The 18,080-nt window shown below is 44.4% G+C and overlaps 1 protein-coding gene across 9 annotated transcripts in view; it reads left to right on the forward strand.

Annotated features, from left to right (window-relative positions):
* The window catches only part of LOC121286930 (extracellular sulfatase Sulf-2-like), a 369,814-nt gene that overhangs the window by 212,957 nt on the left and 138,777 nt on the right, over positions 1–18,080 (forward strand). For 8 of the 9 annotated variants that reach the window (XM_041204225.1, XM_041204226.1, XM_041204227.1 and 5 more), the window contains one exon: positions 6,344–6,585. In XM_041204225.1, coding sequence (XP_041060159.1) covers positions 6,414–6,585 — 172 coding nt within the window. In that variant the 5' untranslated portion in view covers positions 6,344–6,413. Of the gene's footprint in view, positions 1–4,872; positions 4,902–6,343; positions 6,586–18,080 lie in introns of all 9 variants that reach the window. The other variant, XM_041204228.1, reaches the window with a different exon arrangement.

Below are 18,080 nucleotides of genomic sequence, written 5' to 3' on the forward strand. Positions count from 1 at the left end.
CTTTTTCGACTGGGGTTGCAGGGCAGGAATCTGAAGGAACATAAAATCCTGTCCCATGTTACAAGACCAAAAGGAGGGGTGGATTTGGGAAGGGTGGTGCAAACTCATATCAGGTTACCAGATTGCTATTGTACTGATGATCTGGGGCAGAGTAAACCAAGAGGTCCAAATATATGAAGTGGGTATGAAGATGGCTGTACATGTGAAGTAAGGAGGGTATAAAATATAGATTGACATTGGTATATTGGCATTATACTGTAACATTCTGTGCCATTTCATGTGACATGGCAGGCAACCTCTTAGGTGATGAGTCCCTGAAACTAGTCAATTAACCACAGAAAAGAAAGGAGGGAAAATGGGAAAGTGAGTCCCCACTTGCTCTTGCTTAGCTAGTCGGTATTTGGGAAGTCATTGGGAGAGTTCTTGGAGCAGTACACTTGCCTGCTTCCCCATGAGAAGGAAGGTGTGATGCAGAAAAACAACAGTACATGTTTTGTATAAGAAAAATCATTATTTATTGAATTATAAGTACAATTTTTTTTCCACTCTACAATTCTTTCATAACTAATCCTCTATTTACGAGAACTGGTTTGTATTAAATCAACATAGAAGTTAAAGCACAAATGGACCCTGAGTCCAGAGTCTACGCTTGACATACTGGAGTTATGTGGAATAAGATTCCATGTACTTCACTTTGTAATTAGTTGGGCTGCAACACTTGGCTTAAACAATGGCCTAGATTTTGGAGTCAGTGACAAGTAATGATGCTCGCCTTTGATTTCTAAGAAAGCTGGCTACAAATATCCCGCAATCTCTGTGCTGTGGATTTCATTCTGGCACCAACTAAAGGGGAGTTCTCATTTTTTTCAAAAAACCATGTAAGTTGTATGGAGATATTTGACAAATATACAATTAATTTTTCAGAGCCAGAGAGGCTGTCATAGTAATCATGGCACAGTAAACCATTAAAAGCAGCTACTCTTCATACAAGCAAACATAACTTTTTCATGGGGTTTTATGATGATACTAATAGCATACAAAGTGGAAATTTGTATCAATGCAAGAGATTTCTAAGGTTTTCATCTTCTGTGAGACTTCAGCAGCACACACTGTGGAGGAATAGGGAATCATTGACAGCAATTTCTGGATTGTTGCATTTAATTGTATATGTGCCAATGCCAGAAGTTGCTATCAGTTTCACAGAGTAATGACAGTGAGCACTGACAGTTTTACCACCATTACAACCACAAAATCAAAGCCTATACACATTTAGCCTTTGCGCAAAACAAAAATGATGTCATCAACAAAAATAAAATCACTTCACACTAATGTCAAACTTTTGCAAGAATTCATGGACTCCTTCCTGTCCTATGGTGTCCAACTGTAAATTCAGGTTTGAACTAAAATGTTGCCACACACTGAGCTTTCTGCAGATTCATCCATGACACTCAATATCAATGGTGGTGGGAAAATTTAGTTTCAGGAAAAACATAGTCACTTCAATTCCAGACAATAATTCCCATTCCTTTGCTCTTGCTCATTCTTTATTCTATTTTTGAAGCAAGCAGAGAAAATGGTAAAAAAAAAAGCTAAATATACCTAAATCCCAGTGTGTGCAGAAAGATCCTTATCTAGTGCTATAATAAAAAGATAAAAGCAAAAAACTGTGGAAGCTGGAAATCCAAAACAAACATAAAAATACCTGGAAAAACTCAGCAGGTCTGGCAGCATCTGCGGAGAGGAACACAGTTAACGTTTCGAGTCCAGACTTGAAACATTAACTGTGTTCCTTATCTAGTGCTGTTGTTTAATACAGGAGCAAAATACTGTGGCTGCTGGAAATCAAATAAAAACAGAAAAGACTGGGAACACTCAGCAGATCTTGCAGCATTTGTGGAGAGAGAAACAGAGTTAAGGGGCAGAATCTTGTGCAGGCAAAGGGGGTCTTGGAGAACTGGTGAGACCCCCTTGTTGCCTCTTTTTTGGGAAAGCCCACCATATCTTGTACTACCCAAGCACTTGACAGGCCAGTGATGGGACTTCTCCTGGGATCAAGGACCCAGAGGAGGCGGAAGGCTGGCAGCTCTTTTGTACTCAGCAGCGCCACTAGGGAGTCAGTGGCTGCTGCCAGCATGACACCCATCCTGAGGCCTCTGATCAAGGAGGGACCCGGGCACAGGTGAATGATGGTGAGAAGGGGGTCACAGGGAGTGGGAGCAATGAAGTGTCAGCAGCAAAGGCAGGGGGTGGCCCTCAGCAGGCCCTTCCCTTCCCACTGTCAAGTGTCTTGATCAGGCACTGAGCGCCTGTGAACAGGGGCCTCAAAGCCAGGGTTTGCTTGTCATATTCCCTGCATGATGAGGCCCTGCCCATCACTAGGTTAATACCAGTGACAGTGAGATAAGGCTCTTAAGTGAGCATTAATCGCCTACTTAATGGCCCCAATTGGCAGCTGGGCCTTCCCACCCAGGACTCACTTGGGGTGGAGGCAGGAAGGTGATGCAGTCCCAGCCGCCACCCTCCCAACTAATGAAATGAACCCACCCCCAGCCCCCAACAACCTCACCACAAGGTTCTGCCCAATGTTTCTGTAAACTTCAAACAGTCATTGACCGGAAATGTTTATACCGTTTCTTTCTCCACTGCAGCCTGGCCTGTTGAGATTTTTTTCAGCATTTTCTGTTTTTATTTCTGTTGTTTAATACGTCTCTTTGTACATCCAACTTCTCTTGTTCAAAAAAATATTTGTGTCACAGTTGGCTATCACAGCATAATAAAATCCACATATTGCTATTCATGATTTAAATTCACACACCATCTCTGTACTCTGTATAAAATTCTAATGCCATGGACACTGTCACTAGTCACTGCTTTGTTTGAACTCTCTTTGATGCCTGTCTAAATTGACATTGTTTTGGGAAAAAAGGGCAGCATGGCATCTATTGAATAATGAACATCAAATTGTGTGTATAATCAGGTCAAAGATTATTAAGCACCAGGTATTTCCTGCTGTTGAAACAATCACTAACAAGCCAAACAACAGAATGCATTCCATTGGCTGTTCATTGTAGCAAAATTTATTCAAATTTGCTTTCCTTATTTTTATTGGTATAAAGTGTCAATTTTGATCCTTATTAGACATTATAACAATTGTTTGAAATGCACCGTTAGGCATGTATTAATTGATTGTTGCATTTTGCTATTTCTTCTGTTATGGTTCACTTGATATGGTGATGTGCTGCATCCATGCATATTCCTCTCCAATTGCTAACTTATAGTGCCTTGCACCATTATAGCATCATGAGGAAGAAATTAGTCATTGTTTATTCTATGTTCCAGAAAGGAATCAGGTCAAAAGTGACTAGTTTGTCCTGCACACCTTCCAACAACATATTGAGCTTGGATAATTTTTAGGCATCTGGCAGCTACCTGAGGTAGGCATGAGGCCCCCTGCATCTGATAATGAGGGGCCTTCTGCCCGATTTAGGTTATCCCCACAGGGGTTGCCTGATTGAAAAGGATTGATCCTCCTCCACTTAGATTTTCAATTTAACCTAGTAAGTGGTCACCACCAAAAATGCAGGTAAATTATTTTTCTTACAATTGATGTGGAGCTAGGAAAAGCAAGAGTGTTTCTCCTGAAGAAAGACTTGTCTAAAGCAGGCTGGGAAATTAGACCAAGGGGGAGGTCAGTAGGTGAGCGGTGGCAGACATTTAAGTAGATACTTCATAATGCTCAGCAAAAATTTATCCTGGTCAAAAAGAAGGACTCGATAAGAAGAATGAACCACCCGTGGTTAACAAAGGTGGTCAAGGAGAGTATCCAATCAAAAACTAAGGCATACAAAATGGCGAAAACTAGTGGTAGGCCAGAGGATTGGGAATGTTTTAGGAACCAGCAGTGGATGACTAAAAAGCTCAAAGAGGGAGAAAATTGATTATGAAAGTAAATTGGAAAGAAATATAAAAACTAACAGCAAGAGCTTCTACGGGTATATAAAAAGAAAGAGATTAGCTAAAGTGAGTGTGGAACCCTTGGAGGATGTGACTTGTGAATTGATAATGGGGAGCAGGGAAATGGCAGATAATTTAAACCAATATTTTGCATCGGTCTTCACCGTGGAGGACACTAAACATTCCAGAGATATCAGATAAGCAAGGAGCTAATGGGAGGAAAGATCTTGTAACAGTCTCTATCATGAGGGACAAAGTATTTGAGAAACTAGTGAGACTGAAGACAGACAAGTCATCAAGTGGCTGCAGAGATAGTGGAGGCACTGGATTCCGGGAGGGTCCCAGCAGATTGGAACACCGCTAATGTGATACCCCTGTTCAAGAAGGGAGGGAGACAAAGGCCAGTCAGCCTAACATCTGTCATTGGGAAAATGCTGGAGTCCATTATAAAGGAAGAAATAGCCGGACATTTAGAAAAGCTTAACGCAATCAAACAGCGTCAACATGGTTTTGTGAAAGGGAAATCATGTTTGACAAATTTGCTAGAGTTCTTTGAGGATAAAACAAGCACAGTAGACAGTGTTTTTGGATTTCCAGAGGCATTTGACAAGGTGCCACATAAAAGGTTAGTGCACAAGATAGGAGCTCAGGGTATTGGGGGTAATGTATTAGCATGGATTGAGGATTGGTTAACACACAAAAGACAGGCAGGTGGGATTAGTAGGTCTTTTTCAGGTTCGAAAGACATGACTAGTGGAGTGCCACAAGGATCAGTCCTCGGGCCTCACTTATTTACTATCTATATTAATGACTTGGGGTGGGGGGACGCAGAGTGTAATGTATCAAAATTTGATAATGATACAAAAATAGGTGGAAGGACCTAAGTACTCGAAACGTTAACTGTGTTCCTCTCCACAGATGCTGCCAGACCTGCTGAGTTTTTCCAGGTATTTTTATTTTTATTTTTGTTTAGGTGGGAGGGCATGTTGTGATGAGGACATAAGGAATCTGCAAGGGGAAATAGACAGGTTGAGTGAGTGGGCAAAAACCAGGCAGATGAAGTTTAATGTAGGAAAGTGTGAGGTCATGCACTTTGCTAGGAAGAATCAAAAGGCAGACTATTATTTAAATGGAGACAGACTCCAACAAAGTGCAGCACACTGGGTGTACTTGTGCAAGAAACGTAAAAAGTTAGCATGCGCTGCAGCAAGTAATTAAAAAGGCAAATGGAATTTTGGATTATATTGCTAAGGGGTTGGAGTTTAAAATTGGGAAGTCTTGTTACAACTGTACAGGGTGTTGGTGAGGTGGCACCTTGAGTTCTGTGTCCAGTTTTGGTCCCCGTATTTAAGAAAGGATATACTGGCGTTGGAGGCAGTTCAAAAGAAATTCACTAGGCTGATTCCTGGGATGAAGGGGTTGTCTTATCAAGAATGGCTAAACAGGTTAGGCCTTTATTCATTGGAGTTCAGAAGAACGAGGGATGATCTTATTGAAATGTACAAGATTCTGAGGGGGCTTGACAGGTTAGATGTTGAGAAGATGTTTCCACTAGTGGGGGAATCTCAAACTAGCCGACATAGTTACAGAATAAGGGGACACTCATTTAAACCTGAGATGCAAAGGAATTTCTTCTCTCTGAGATTCGCGAATGTCTGGAACTCTCTATCTCAGAGAGTTGTGGAAGCTAGATCACTGAAAGTATTTAAAGAGGAGGTAGGTAGATTTTTGAAATACCAGGGGAATTGAGGGCTATGAGGAGCTGGCATGAAAGAGGAGTTGAGACCTGGGGCAGATTAGCCATGATCTTATTGAATGGCGGGGCAGGCTTGAGGGGCCAAATGGCCTACTCCTGCTCCTATTTCTCATGTTCTTATGTTCCTGGCTCCACACCATCCTGCCCATTTCCAGGCCACAATCAACACCACCAATGCCACCCCCCCCCCCACCCCCCCAACCCCAACCCCCCAAACAGCCCCTTGCTCCTGTTGTCCTCTTTACTCTGTCCCCTTTCCCGTGGGACATTCCTGAGGATCACTGCCAAAAAGGAAACTGCCTGAAATTTATCTGCTGAAACCAGCAACTTGCCTTTGGGGTTGCAACAGGCCCTTTCAAGTCATCTAAATTATTGCAGTAAAGCTTATGACACAATTTGGGGTCTTCCTCCAGCTTCTTTGTTGACTGAAAGTGGATCATGCCCAATTTCCACCTCAAGAACGTAAGAATATTCTAAATATTTGTGCTAATCTAAAAGCAAATGTTAAATAAAAAAAGTAAACATTGTATTCTCAAAGCATTGAGCTGGCTTCCTTAGCTCTGAGGTAACAGGAGTGACCAAACATTATACATCTTGTCAGATGCACATTACTGCTTTCTTTTTAAATTGCAGAACTAAACGTAAACAAAGGAAAGAATTGCTTATCCGCCCCTGAAGGACAGAAGACCTCAAGTGAGACAAAATGTCACAGTCAAGACTTGCCCTTGGATTGATTGTGCTGGGTGTTGTCGCTTTTGTCAGTCCTGGTTTAGCTGTCCTTTCTCAGCGATTGAAAGGTCGATTTCAGCGAGACCGCAGGAATATCAGACCAAACATTATCCTCATTTACACAGATGACCAGGATGTGGAACTTGGTAAGAGCAATTAAATACTGCCATAGTGATTCAAGATATGAATTTTGTAATAAAAGCAACTCCCATTTTTCTTTATCTATTGCTTTACCTATTAGTTAGTCGAGATACAAGAATTAAACCAGCCTTGTTGAACATCACTTGAAAGGCGCACTAAAGATGGCAGGGATACAGAATATACTCTAGGTGGGGGACTTCAATGTCCATCACCAAGAATGGTTCAGTAGCACCACTGCAGACTGAGATAGCTGAGTCCTAAAGGACATAGCTGCTAGACTGGGTCTGCAGCGGGTGATTAGGGAACCAACAAGAGGGAAAACCATACTTGACCTCATCCTCACCAATCTGCCTGTCACAGAAGCATCTGTCTATGACAGTATCAGTAGGAGTGACCACCACACAGACCTTATGAAGACAAAGGCCTGTCCATCATGTTGTGTGGCACTACCACTGTGCTAAATGAGATACATTTCGGACAGATCCAACAACTCAAGACTGGGCATCCATGAGGGGCTGTGGGCCATCAGCAACAGCAGAATTGTACTCGACCACAATCTGTAACCTCATTACCCAGCATATCTCCCACTCTACCATTACCACCAAGCCAGGGGATCAATCCTGTTTCAATGAAGAGTGCAGGAGGGCATGCCAGGAGCAGCACCAGGCATACCTAAAAATGAGGTGTCAACCTGGTGAAGCTACAACTTAGGACTACTTGCATGCCAAACACCATAAACAGCATAAGATAGACAGAGCTAAGTGATCCCACAACCAACGGATCAGATCTAAGCTCTGCAGTTCTGCCACATCTAGTCACAAATGGTGGTGGACAATTAAACAACTCACTGGAGGAGGAGTCTCCACAAATATCTCCATCCTCAATGATGGAAGAGCCCAGCACATCAGTGCAAAAGATAAGGCTGGAACATTTGCAACAATCTTCATCCAGAAGTGCCGAGTGGATGATCCATCTCAGCCTTCTCTGGAGGTCTCCAGCATCACAGATGCCAGTCTTCAGCCAATTGGACTCACTCCACATTTTATCAAGAAACAGCAGAAGGCACTGGATACAGCAAAGGCTATGGGCCCTGACAATATTCCAGGAATAGTACTGAAGACTTGTGCTCCAGAACTTGTTGTGCCCCTTCCCAAGCTGAACCAGTACAGCTACAACACTGACATCCACCTGGAAATGTGGAAAATTGCCCAGGTGTGCCCTGTACACAAAAAGCAAGACAAACCCAACCCAGCCAATTATCACCTCATCAGTCTACTCTCGATCAGCAGCAAAGTGATGTAAGGGGTCACTAACAGTGCTAACAAGCGGCACTTAGAATTAACCTGCTCACTGATGCCCAGTTTGGGCTCTGCCAGGATCACTCAGCTTCTGACCTCAGTACAGTCTTGGTTCAAACACGGACAAAAGAGTTGAACTCCAGAGGTGAAGTGAGATTGACTGCCCTTGACATCAAGGCAGCATTTTACAGAGTGTGGCATTAAAGAGCCCTAGCAAAGCTGGAGTCAATGAGAACCAGGGGAAAACACAACACTGGTTGGAGTCATCCCTAGCACAAAGGAAGATGGTTGTGGTTGTGGAGTCAATCATCTCAGTTCCAGGACATCACTGCAGGAGTTCCTTGGGGTAGTGTCCCAGGCCCAACCATCTTCAGCTGTCCCATCAATGGCCTTCCTTCCACGTTAAGGTCATAAGTGGGGTTGTCCGCTGATGATTGCACAATGTTCAGCACCATTCGTGATGCCTCAGATACTGAAGCAGTCCATGCCCAAATGCAGTAGACCTGGATAATATCCAGGTTTGGGTTGACAAGTGACAAGGTCGCACCACAAAAGTGACTGGTCATGACCACCTCCAACAAGAGAGAATCTAACCATAGCCCCTTGACTTTCAATGGCATTACCATCACTGAGTCCCCCACTATCAACATCCTGGGGGTTACTGAATTGAACTAGCCATATAAATACTGTGGCTACAAGAGCAGGTCAGAGACTAGGAACGCTGCAGTGAGTAACTCACCTCCTGACTCCCCAAAGCCTGTCCACCATCTACAAGGCACAAGTCAGGAGTGTGATAGAATACTTTCCACTTGCCTGGAAAAGTGCAGCTCTAACAACACTCAAGAACCTCAACACTAACCAGGACAAAATAGCCCACTTGATTGGTGCTCCATCCACAAACATTCACTCCCTCCACCACCAACACACAGTGGCAGCAGCATGTACCATCTACAAAATGCACTGCAGGAATTCACCAAGCCTCTTTAGACAGCATCTTCCAAACCCATGACCGCTACCATCTAGAAGGACAAGGGCAGCAGATAGATGGGAACACCACTACCTGGAAGTTCCCCTCCAAGTCACTCACCATCCTGACTTGGAAATATATCACCATTCTTTCATTGTTGCTGGATCAAAATCCTGGAACTCCTTCCCTAACAGCACTGTGGGTGTACCGACATCACATAGGCTGCAATGGTTCAAGGAGGAAGCTCACCATTACCTTCTCAAGGGCAACCAGGGCTGGGTGATAATGCTGGCCTCACCAGCAATGCCCACATCACATGAATAATAAAAAAAATCACCCTACTGTCTTACATGGGCGTTTGTTGTCCTTTGCTTCCAGTCATTATTTTTTTTTTTGCCTGCTACTCATCCCTTTTTTTGCTGCAATATACAAATTTAGCACAAGTCCAGTTGCTTCTGCATGGAAGTCGCGTGTTCAGTCGATGATAAAATAGACAGATGTTTACTCCTGCCCAAATTTTCATTGTAATACTTCACCCTAGACCTATCAAGAGATGCTTCACATATCCAGTAAGCATGGCAGAGTGTTGGTCTGTGCCAACTTAGAAACCCATGACCAGGCCTACTGGTTGTATGCCAAGTCAAGTTTCATTCTTATTATAGGATATTCTGGAATTCTTGGATGATAGGCTAGGATTCCAACATTTTTCCATGAAAGTGCAAACTAGCAACCTTGCTTGTGATGGTTGAGGTGTTTAGAGAAGATATTTACTGCTATGCTGCTTTGTTACTGTAGTAACAGCAGGCAATATATTATTATTAGAGGCCACGTAGGAATAATAAAACCATATAATTTCACAACAATGAAGGAGAACATTTTGTCCATCACATCAACACCAGCTCTCTAAATAAGTTATCTACTTAGCACCATATTGTTGCTCGTTTCCCCATCCCCTGTTAATTTGTTTTAAGCATTTATACGCTTCAATTTTCAAAGTAATTTTAAATTTCATTTCTATCAATGTTTTGTCTGGGAATTCCATGTTTTAACAATCTTCTGCATAAAAAAAAAACCTTTTCATTCTTTGGGTGATGATTTTAAATGTATGCCCTCTAGTTGAGCATTGAAAATAATTTCCCTCCTATATATTATCAAAACCTCTCATAATACTTGCAATAAAACAATTTCAGGGACTAAATTGGATAGTTCTTGCATTTAGCCACAGAGCTTAGGATGTGTGGTTATCCTGTGCCTGACTGAACTAATGCAAACTTTGTGCTGCCTGCTCAGTTCCATGATTGTGGCATTCAGCAGAGCTCTGAATGCACTGCTCAGTGGCTGCATACCTCAGCAGGTGGCCCAAGTTCATGCAAGGCTGGCATCAATTAAAGTCTTCACTGCCAAACTACACCTCTTGAAAGTGAGGTGCATTCTGACTGCAGCAGGCCCCGGAACAGGTAGGGCAATGTTGGAAAAAGCTTCAGGAAGGCCCAAAAATGATGCAAAAGATGAGGGCATGCTCCAGGAATTAGGATGGAGATGGACGGAAGGGAGAGGCTCTCTTTTCTCAGGGCATCAGGAAGCCCTCCAGGCAATTGTTCAGAAGGCAATGGGGAAGCTGGCCATGGCTGTTAATGCCAACAACCTGGTGGTCCATAAGGGAGAGATGGCAAGTGATGTGGATTGCCTGTTTGGAACATGGACGTGCTGGCGGCCTCGTCCATTCTTCATACACCTCCTCATTCTCCTCTCCTTCCTCATCCTCCTCCTGGGATGGTCATCAATGCCCTGGTGGCTGTGCTCTCATGCCAGGTTGCAAAAGATGTAGAGGGTGCAGCAAACTACCATGTCCGCTCTGGCAGATACTGGATTACACCCTACAAGTAGTCCAGGCAGCAGAACCATTGCTTTAGCACACTGATGGTCTAATCTGCTCCTCGTCACATCCTGGCTTTCATTGTTTGAGTGCTGACCATAGATTGGGATTGCAGAGTGGAGTCATCAACCGGGCGTACCATGAATAGCCCTTGTTCCTGAATAGCCACCCTCGGGTTCGACATAGTGGTTCAAAGATTGCTGGAACAGCTAACTGGCACAGGATGCAAACATCATGAATGCTGCCAGGATAGGAGGCATTCATCAGCATGATGTTCTCACACAATGAGTAACTGGCACGCTTGCAGTTTTGGTACATCGTCCCAGTGAGGTAGGGTGTCTGCAAAAGGCCAAGTGCAGGCAGTCAATGGCTCTCTGTACCATGGGATGCCCACTGTCCTGGAAAATTAGCCAAGTGTTTGTTTCACCTGCTTCTCACAGAGAGAAGGCAAAAAAAGTCCTCTCTGTGTCCTTGCGGATACAGCCACATACAACAAATTACGATATGCTTGAATATCGCTCGTTCCAAGGTCACTTTGATGACCATTGGCAACACTGTCCTCATCCTGCTCTGACGCTTTAGGCATGATTCCAAGAGGTGGCAAAGTTCTGTGACCACCTCCTTGGTGAAATGCAGCCAGTGAACATATTGCTCCCAGCTTCGGTGCAGGCTGGAGAAGTGCTCCCTAATAATGCTAGATTGGTAAGGTTTTGTGCTCCTGTTCCTCCTACCTCTATGAGCAATTTGGCTTCTCTGCTGAATCTGCTCCATCTCCCTCTGATGCCATGTCAGAAGCAGTCAGGAGTAGACCTGCCTGTCATTTTTCATCTCAGCTGTCTCCCATAATACCAGCACCACAGTGCTGCACAGCCAAATTTTGTAGCCTTGTGGTTTTTCTAGTTATTCTTCATAGACAAATCTCCTCATCTCTGATATCATGCTGGTGATTATCTTTTGTACCTCCTCTGTCATCCTTCCAAAAGTAGTGCAGATCAAACTGGACACAACAATCCAGCTGTGGTCTAATCAGTGATCTGAATAATTTTAGCCTTGTCTCTTTGTTTTTCTTTGCAATGCTGTTGTTTATAAATCTTGGATTCCATGTGCTTTGTCACAGAGTTCTCAATTTGTTCTTCTGATTTTTCAAGATTTGTGTATTTGCACAATTAAATATCTCTGCTTTTGTACTCTTTGGCATTTTACTTTTTATCTTCTCAATGACATTTTGAAAGAATATCGCCTTGCATTTCCTCACTTAAATTTCATCTATATTGTCTGTCCAATTTGCTCTTCAGTCTATGTTCTCTGTATGGGCATTTATATAATGTTATTTCGATCTATCGCTGGATAATTTAAAGCCATGCATTAGTATGCTCATTAGAGTAATGTGTCCCCACTTATTCTTTAATTTTACCAATTTTTTCATGACCTTATATTGTCCTTATATTCTAGTGTCTGTCATGTTATTATAATGATATAAATCCTTAAGCTTATTTGCTGTATAAGAGACATGGCACCAATTACTCAGAAGGGATTGGCTAAACATGTTCTGGGTTCATTAATTAAGACAAGGCACATGAGAACAGCTATACATAGGTATAAAGCTTTAACACACCAGAGCTGTGTGTGTGTTCTGTTCAAAGCAAAAGTGAAACTGAGACTGGATCTTATGACACATTCCTTCTAGTGATATCATGCTGATAACCCTTAAAGACACAACAGTGTCAACCTTGACTCAGTAGTAGTGCCTTGCACCCCTAAATCCAAAGTTTGTGGCTTCCAGCCCCATTGCAAAGAATTAAGCATTTAACTGGAGCTGCGACTTTAATGCAATACTAAGAAACTGCTGCACCATCAGTCTTTAGAATGAGATAGTAAACTAATCTCATCAGCTCTCCCAGTAAAAATAAAATCCCCTGGTACTATTTTAACCAGAATAGGGGAGTTTTCCTGGCCAACATTTAACCCCAAACCAGCACCACCAAGCACAGTTTATTTGACCATTTATCTTATTGCTGTTTATGGGACGAACCCTGAATGAGTCAGCCACTCCACTTCCATGCATTACATCCATGAACTCACTTCAAAAGTACTTTATTAGAGCACTTTGGGAGTTCCAAGGTGCTATATAATTGCAAATTCATTAGTGCTGTAATGAAGTCTTGTTTCATGCTGTCGCTATTTGTTTTCTTAATCCTCCTGAATATTTTGCATTCAGGTATGTTTGGCTCTAAATCCTGCTCTCGCTTATCCTACATCTCTATTAATGCAAATATACCATACTCCCCATAGGAATTTATGCTTTGAACTCAGCAATTTATATTCATTAGCGCATTTATATCTACATCCCGTAAAGTCTCTTTCTTCTTGTCAATCTTACTATTTTTATACCCCACTTCTTCTGAACTGTTAAGTATTACATCTCTGTTTTTCTTCTTATTTTATTCTCTATACTTCTCCTTTTGGTTCTACTTAAAGCATATCCACCTTGCTTTTTCTGTCTTACCTCAGCGTATCATTTTGAACCCTCCTCCATAGCACTTGTGTATGTATTGCCAATGAGGGCATTGGTTTTGTTTGGGTGAAAATTGTTTCTCCTGTGCAGTTCAATTCTAACATAATATCTCAAATATCATTTTTTTCTACACTATCTGTCCATTTACCATCCTTATTTTACAAATTTACATTAATCAACACTTTCCACATACAACTGATATAAAAGAAAATATTAACATAAATTAACATTTTAAAAACATATTTAAGCTTCAGTCAGTCTCCTAGGATGGAATTTTCTGGTCCTGGCAGTGGTGGGCTTCATGGGAGCGGAAAACTCGGAGAGTGCCAAAAGTTGGAATCCCACCGGTTGGAAACAGTTCGGAATTTTCCCCTCACCATTTCCATGGCGGGCCGAGTGTGGCTCAGATTTCGTGCTGACCCATGAGGGGAACTCGATCTACATGTATTAGCATGTCATGAATATTCATTAAAAACACAACTTGCCGGAATTACTTGCCATTCCCCCTCCCAGTTACCCGTCACGTGTGGGAAATTAGATCGTTCTCATTCACGACTGGATGGAAGTGGCGTGCAGTAGCCCACCCTCACTTCGCTCGTGACTTCAAAGTGAGTGCAACATTCAGACACTACCTGCAACAGCGCTGCACCAGATCCTCAGTGACGGCAGTGTTACCCCACACTGGTGGGGGTTTATGTTTGGGCCGTTCACGGTAAGTGTCATGGGTGTTGAGCTGACCTGCTCACAGTGGGTGCTGGGCTACTCCAGATGACACCATTTTGTGCTGCAAGCCTCAGGCAGAGCTGCACTAAAAAACAAACAAACGGGTGGTCAGGGGAGGAGTGGATGATGGATACATTAGGGTAAAGGGGGTCTGGTGGGGTTGGAGGGGGTGGGGGTGGGGGTGGAGAAGAAGACGACGAGGACATGAGGCCGAAGTGGGTATGGTGATGTTTGAGGCAGGGGGCACAATGGCAGGCAGAGGGAAGTTTGGGGTTGGGGATGCTGGAGCCTGACATGGAACACTGACACACGGACACAGAAGAGGGGCGGATGGAATTTGGATTGATTGAATGCTGGGGATACATGTAGACTCTGGAGTAGGAAAGGGAGGGTTAGTGTGGCACATGAGGGAAGGGGTGCACGAAGGTGTTGGGGGGGGGGGGGGTCGGGGGTGGTGGGGGGTGGTGGGAGGCTTGCACAAGAGGGACAGGTTGCACAGAGACTCATACAGATGAAATGGTCTTGTGACCAGGCCTGAAGGAACCACAGAGCTGAGTGAAAGATAGTCATAGTCCCTGGACTGGAGCAAAGAGGTCTGGTCGAGAGATTAAAGGCAGTCCTGAGGTTCTGTGGACCACCTAGTCAGTGTGAGAGATTAAGTTAGTCATGGGGCTTTGCAGGCCATGCTACAGGGCTATGCATGGCATGCATGTTGTCTTCCCACTCCAGGGAGTAGCAAGGTCTGTGTGCTTAATTGAATCAGGCACGGCTTAGTGTACAGGACATGGTCATAGTCTGACACCCAGGAATGGTTGGGGTGTCTGGCTCGGTACTGAGCTGCAGGTGGGATGGTCATGGTCAGGGGAGGCAACAGCAGCCTGTAAATGGGAAAATGTAATAAAGCAGGGGGAGGCTGGAGAATCACTGGAGGAAGTTCTACCTGCACATCATGAGGCTCGAGGAAGATCTGGGGGGACCCCAGACGCTGACAGGGCGGGTCAAAGCTAGTCTTTGTAAAAATGCAGCATCTCCACCTTGAGACTTCAAAGCTATGTCTCAGTTTAAAATCAAGACTGAAAAAGAATCTGCACGGGAGGGGTCTGAGGTAGTGTGGGAGGAGCCTGCGGCTGGACTCGGACCCTCTCAAGGGGCACCCTCAAACTGCTTAGAGTAACAATATTGAAATGAACTCTGAGCTGCTAGAAGTCTTGAAGAGTGTTTTGAGAAGGTGCAATTGGAAGCACTGATACTGACATTTGGAGTGCTTCAACTTGAGAGGACTCATTGAGGTCCCAATAAAACATATCAATTTGGACATTAACAGAGAGGAATGTGAGAATGGAAGATGTAGCCAACCATGAAGGGAGCACAGCTGCTGAATATCTGCAACATGATCAATGAAAGCCTCTAAGGTTCTTTCTCCAAAACGGGCCAAAGGGCATCCAGTCATTCCAAAAGTGCAGGTTAGGCATAATCAGTATACCAGATCAGACACAGTAGAAGTATATTAGGTAAGGTTGAACATATCCTGGATGTGCTGAAGCCTCTTCCAACCTCTCAGGAATTGAGATGTCAAATATCTAGGGTGGCATCTTGGTCACCCAGGTCTGTGAGGTAGTGCCTCAGCTGGAACGCTGGATCAGGAAAAAGCGAATAGTACGGACGCAACTCTAGGGCATGACAGTGGCTTTCTGGTTGCGAATAGGAGATTGATTATATTTGCCCATCATTCATCAATTGATTGCATCTGTCCACAGGGGAAAGGAGGAGTGAATAATGGAGCCTGCGCTGAATGCTGCCTTCTTGATGGCTGTGCCCCAATTCAGGAGGAGAAGGGTCTGGCACCGCCTAGCACAGCTTCAAGAGGAAGCTGGGCCTGAGGTCCATAGTCCAGGGGAGCCCCAACAACATTCAAACAATGAGGAGGTCAGACCCATCCCACGGAGGTGACTCGCATGTCCGGGGATCTACCGAAGGTGCCGTTCCTACCTGGAGATGAGCAAGAGACAATGCTGTGCATATCTAGGCTTGTCAAGAGATGAGGTCGCTCATATCCGCCACATTCTGCATGAGGATCTAACGCTGCATGAACATCCCCTGCCAGTGCCCCTGAAGGTCACAGCTGTACTCAGTTTTTATGCCAGGGTATCTATGTGACATTTCTCAGTCCTCAACACGTAAATGCATCATGGAGGTGACAGATGCCCTTTACAGTAAGGCTCATCATCATGTGAAGTTCACACTGGATGAAGTTTGCCAGTCTGCTAGATTCCTGGGCTTTGCAGCTGTCTCAGGCTTCCCTAGAGTACAGGGTGCAAACAATTACACATATGTGCAATGAGAGCTCCATGGCATCAGCCCCCAACGTTCCTTAACAGGAAAGGGTTCTACTCACTAAACGTTCAGCTGGTGTGCGATCATCAGAAGCACGTCGTGCACATCTATGCCAGGTACCCTGGTAGTTCCCATGACATACATGCTGAGTCACTCCCAGGTGCCTCAGATATTTGAAGGGCCTTGGCGCTTACAAGGCTAGCTGCTAGATGGTATGGGGTACTCGCTGAAACAATGGCTTCTGATACCCATTTGCCATCCTCAAAGTGCGTCGGAGGAAGGATACAATACCGCGCATAACTCAACAAGATCCATCACAGAGCAGATCATCAGGATTCTAAAGTTGCACTTCTGATGCTTGATCAGGTGGGGCTCTGCAGCACTCTCCGCTGAGCATATCCCTCAAAATAGTGGTGTGTTGTGCCCTGCACAACCTGGCACTTCAAAAGGGAGTTGACTTGCTGGAGGGAGTTATGGTGGAGGCTGAGAACTCCTTGGACGATGAAAACCTGTAAGGCATGAAGCTGAGGAGGAAAATAATGGTGAGCTTCCATGAGTGGATGCCATCAAAGTGGCTCGGTGCGGAAGACATGGTTGTGAGACGCTGACAGCCATACGGTTCCAGGAGGAGTAAGGTACAGGCAAGAGGACCCGAGTGCATTTCTCATCCCTTAGTGACATACCAGTGATCTGAAAGGCCTTTACAACCACTCACATCGAGAGAAAGGTCAGTATTCAGCCTTGGGCTTTCAACACTCATCTTTCACCAGGCCCTAATCTTTGAGAAGGTCAGCAGCCAAAGCTGCAGTTAGCCACTCTGGCAAGTGAAAGGCTGCACAAACCCTGCATAATCTGGACCTGATGCAATCGTGGCCTCCTGAATGAGATACTTCTTGTAGCCACAGAGATATGTACATGGCTGGTGATACCATCATGGTTGCAGGTCTTGTACATTGGCACTAACAATGAAGACTGCTACCTGAACATGAGTCAACATTACTAGTGACCCTTCAAAGCAATTGAGCACACAACTCCATGGTGTCTTATATGGAATAAAAATTCATTCCGCAATTTGCAATCGCTTTCAATAAAGAGCTTGACACATCTCCTTGACATCACAATTGGGTGAGTAACTTAAATGAGTCAGCTAGATATCACATGATTGTGAGGCTCTCAAAAAGAGTAAGAGTTTGAAGTGAGCTGAAAGCTGACTTACTCTGGTGGAGTGGATGAAATTATTCATCCCCTTCCTGCACTGGATGGCATTTGTCTGGCGGTTGCCCGGGGAGCTGACCTCCTTCGCGACTGCCTCCCAGGCCAGTACGATGAGGTTGGTGGACCTCCTGGATCCATCCCTGGGAAAAAGAGCCTCACAGTGCTGGCGGACATCTCTAATTAAAGCCTCCAGGGAGCCGAGGCTAAATGTTGGTGCACTCTTCTTGTTCCGTGGGCCCATCTCTGGAACTTACGACCACACAGCTACAGAGAGTCATGTGTGTGTTCAGGTAACATTTAAATATGGCACTAGGAACTTTGACCCTTCAAGGTGACGGCAGCGGATGCATCTGTGCCAGCCCTGCCACGTGATCCTATAAGCACCTCATCTATGCATAAACGAGGTTTCAAGCGGAAGATCGGGTGTGAGATCCCGACCTGCCAATCAGCGGGAAACTGGCTGCTAATCTTCCACACCAAAGCTCTGTTGGGATTCTGAAGAAGAACTTCAAAATGTTAACTCTGTCTTTCTCTCCACAGATGCTGTCAGACTGCTGAGCTTTTCCAGCAAT

Source organism: Carcharodon carcharias, chromosome 14 (assembly GCF_017639515.1).
Source record: "Carcharodon carcharias isolate sCarCar2 chromosome 14, sCarCar2.pri, whole genome shotgun sequence".
NCBI lineage: Eukaryota > Metazoa > Chordata > Chondrichthyes > Lamniformes > Lamnidae > Carcharodon > Carcharodon carcharias.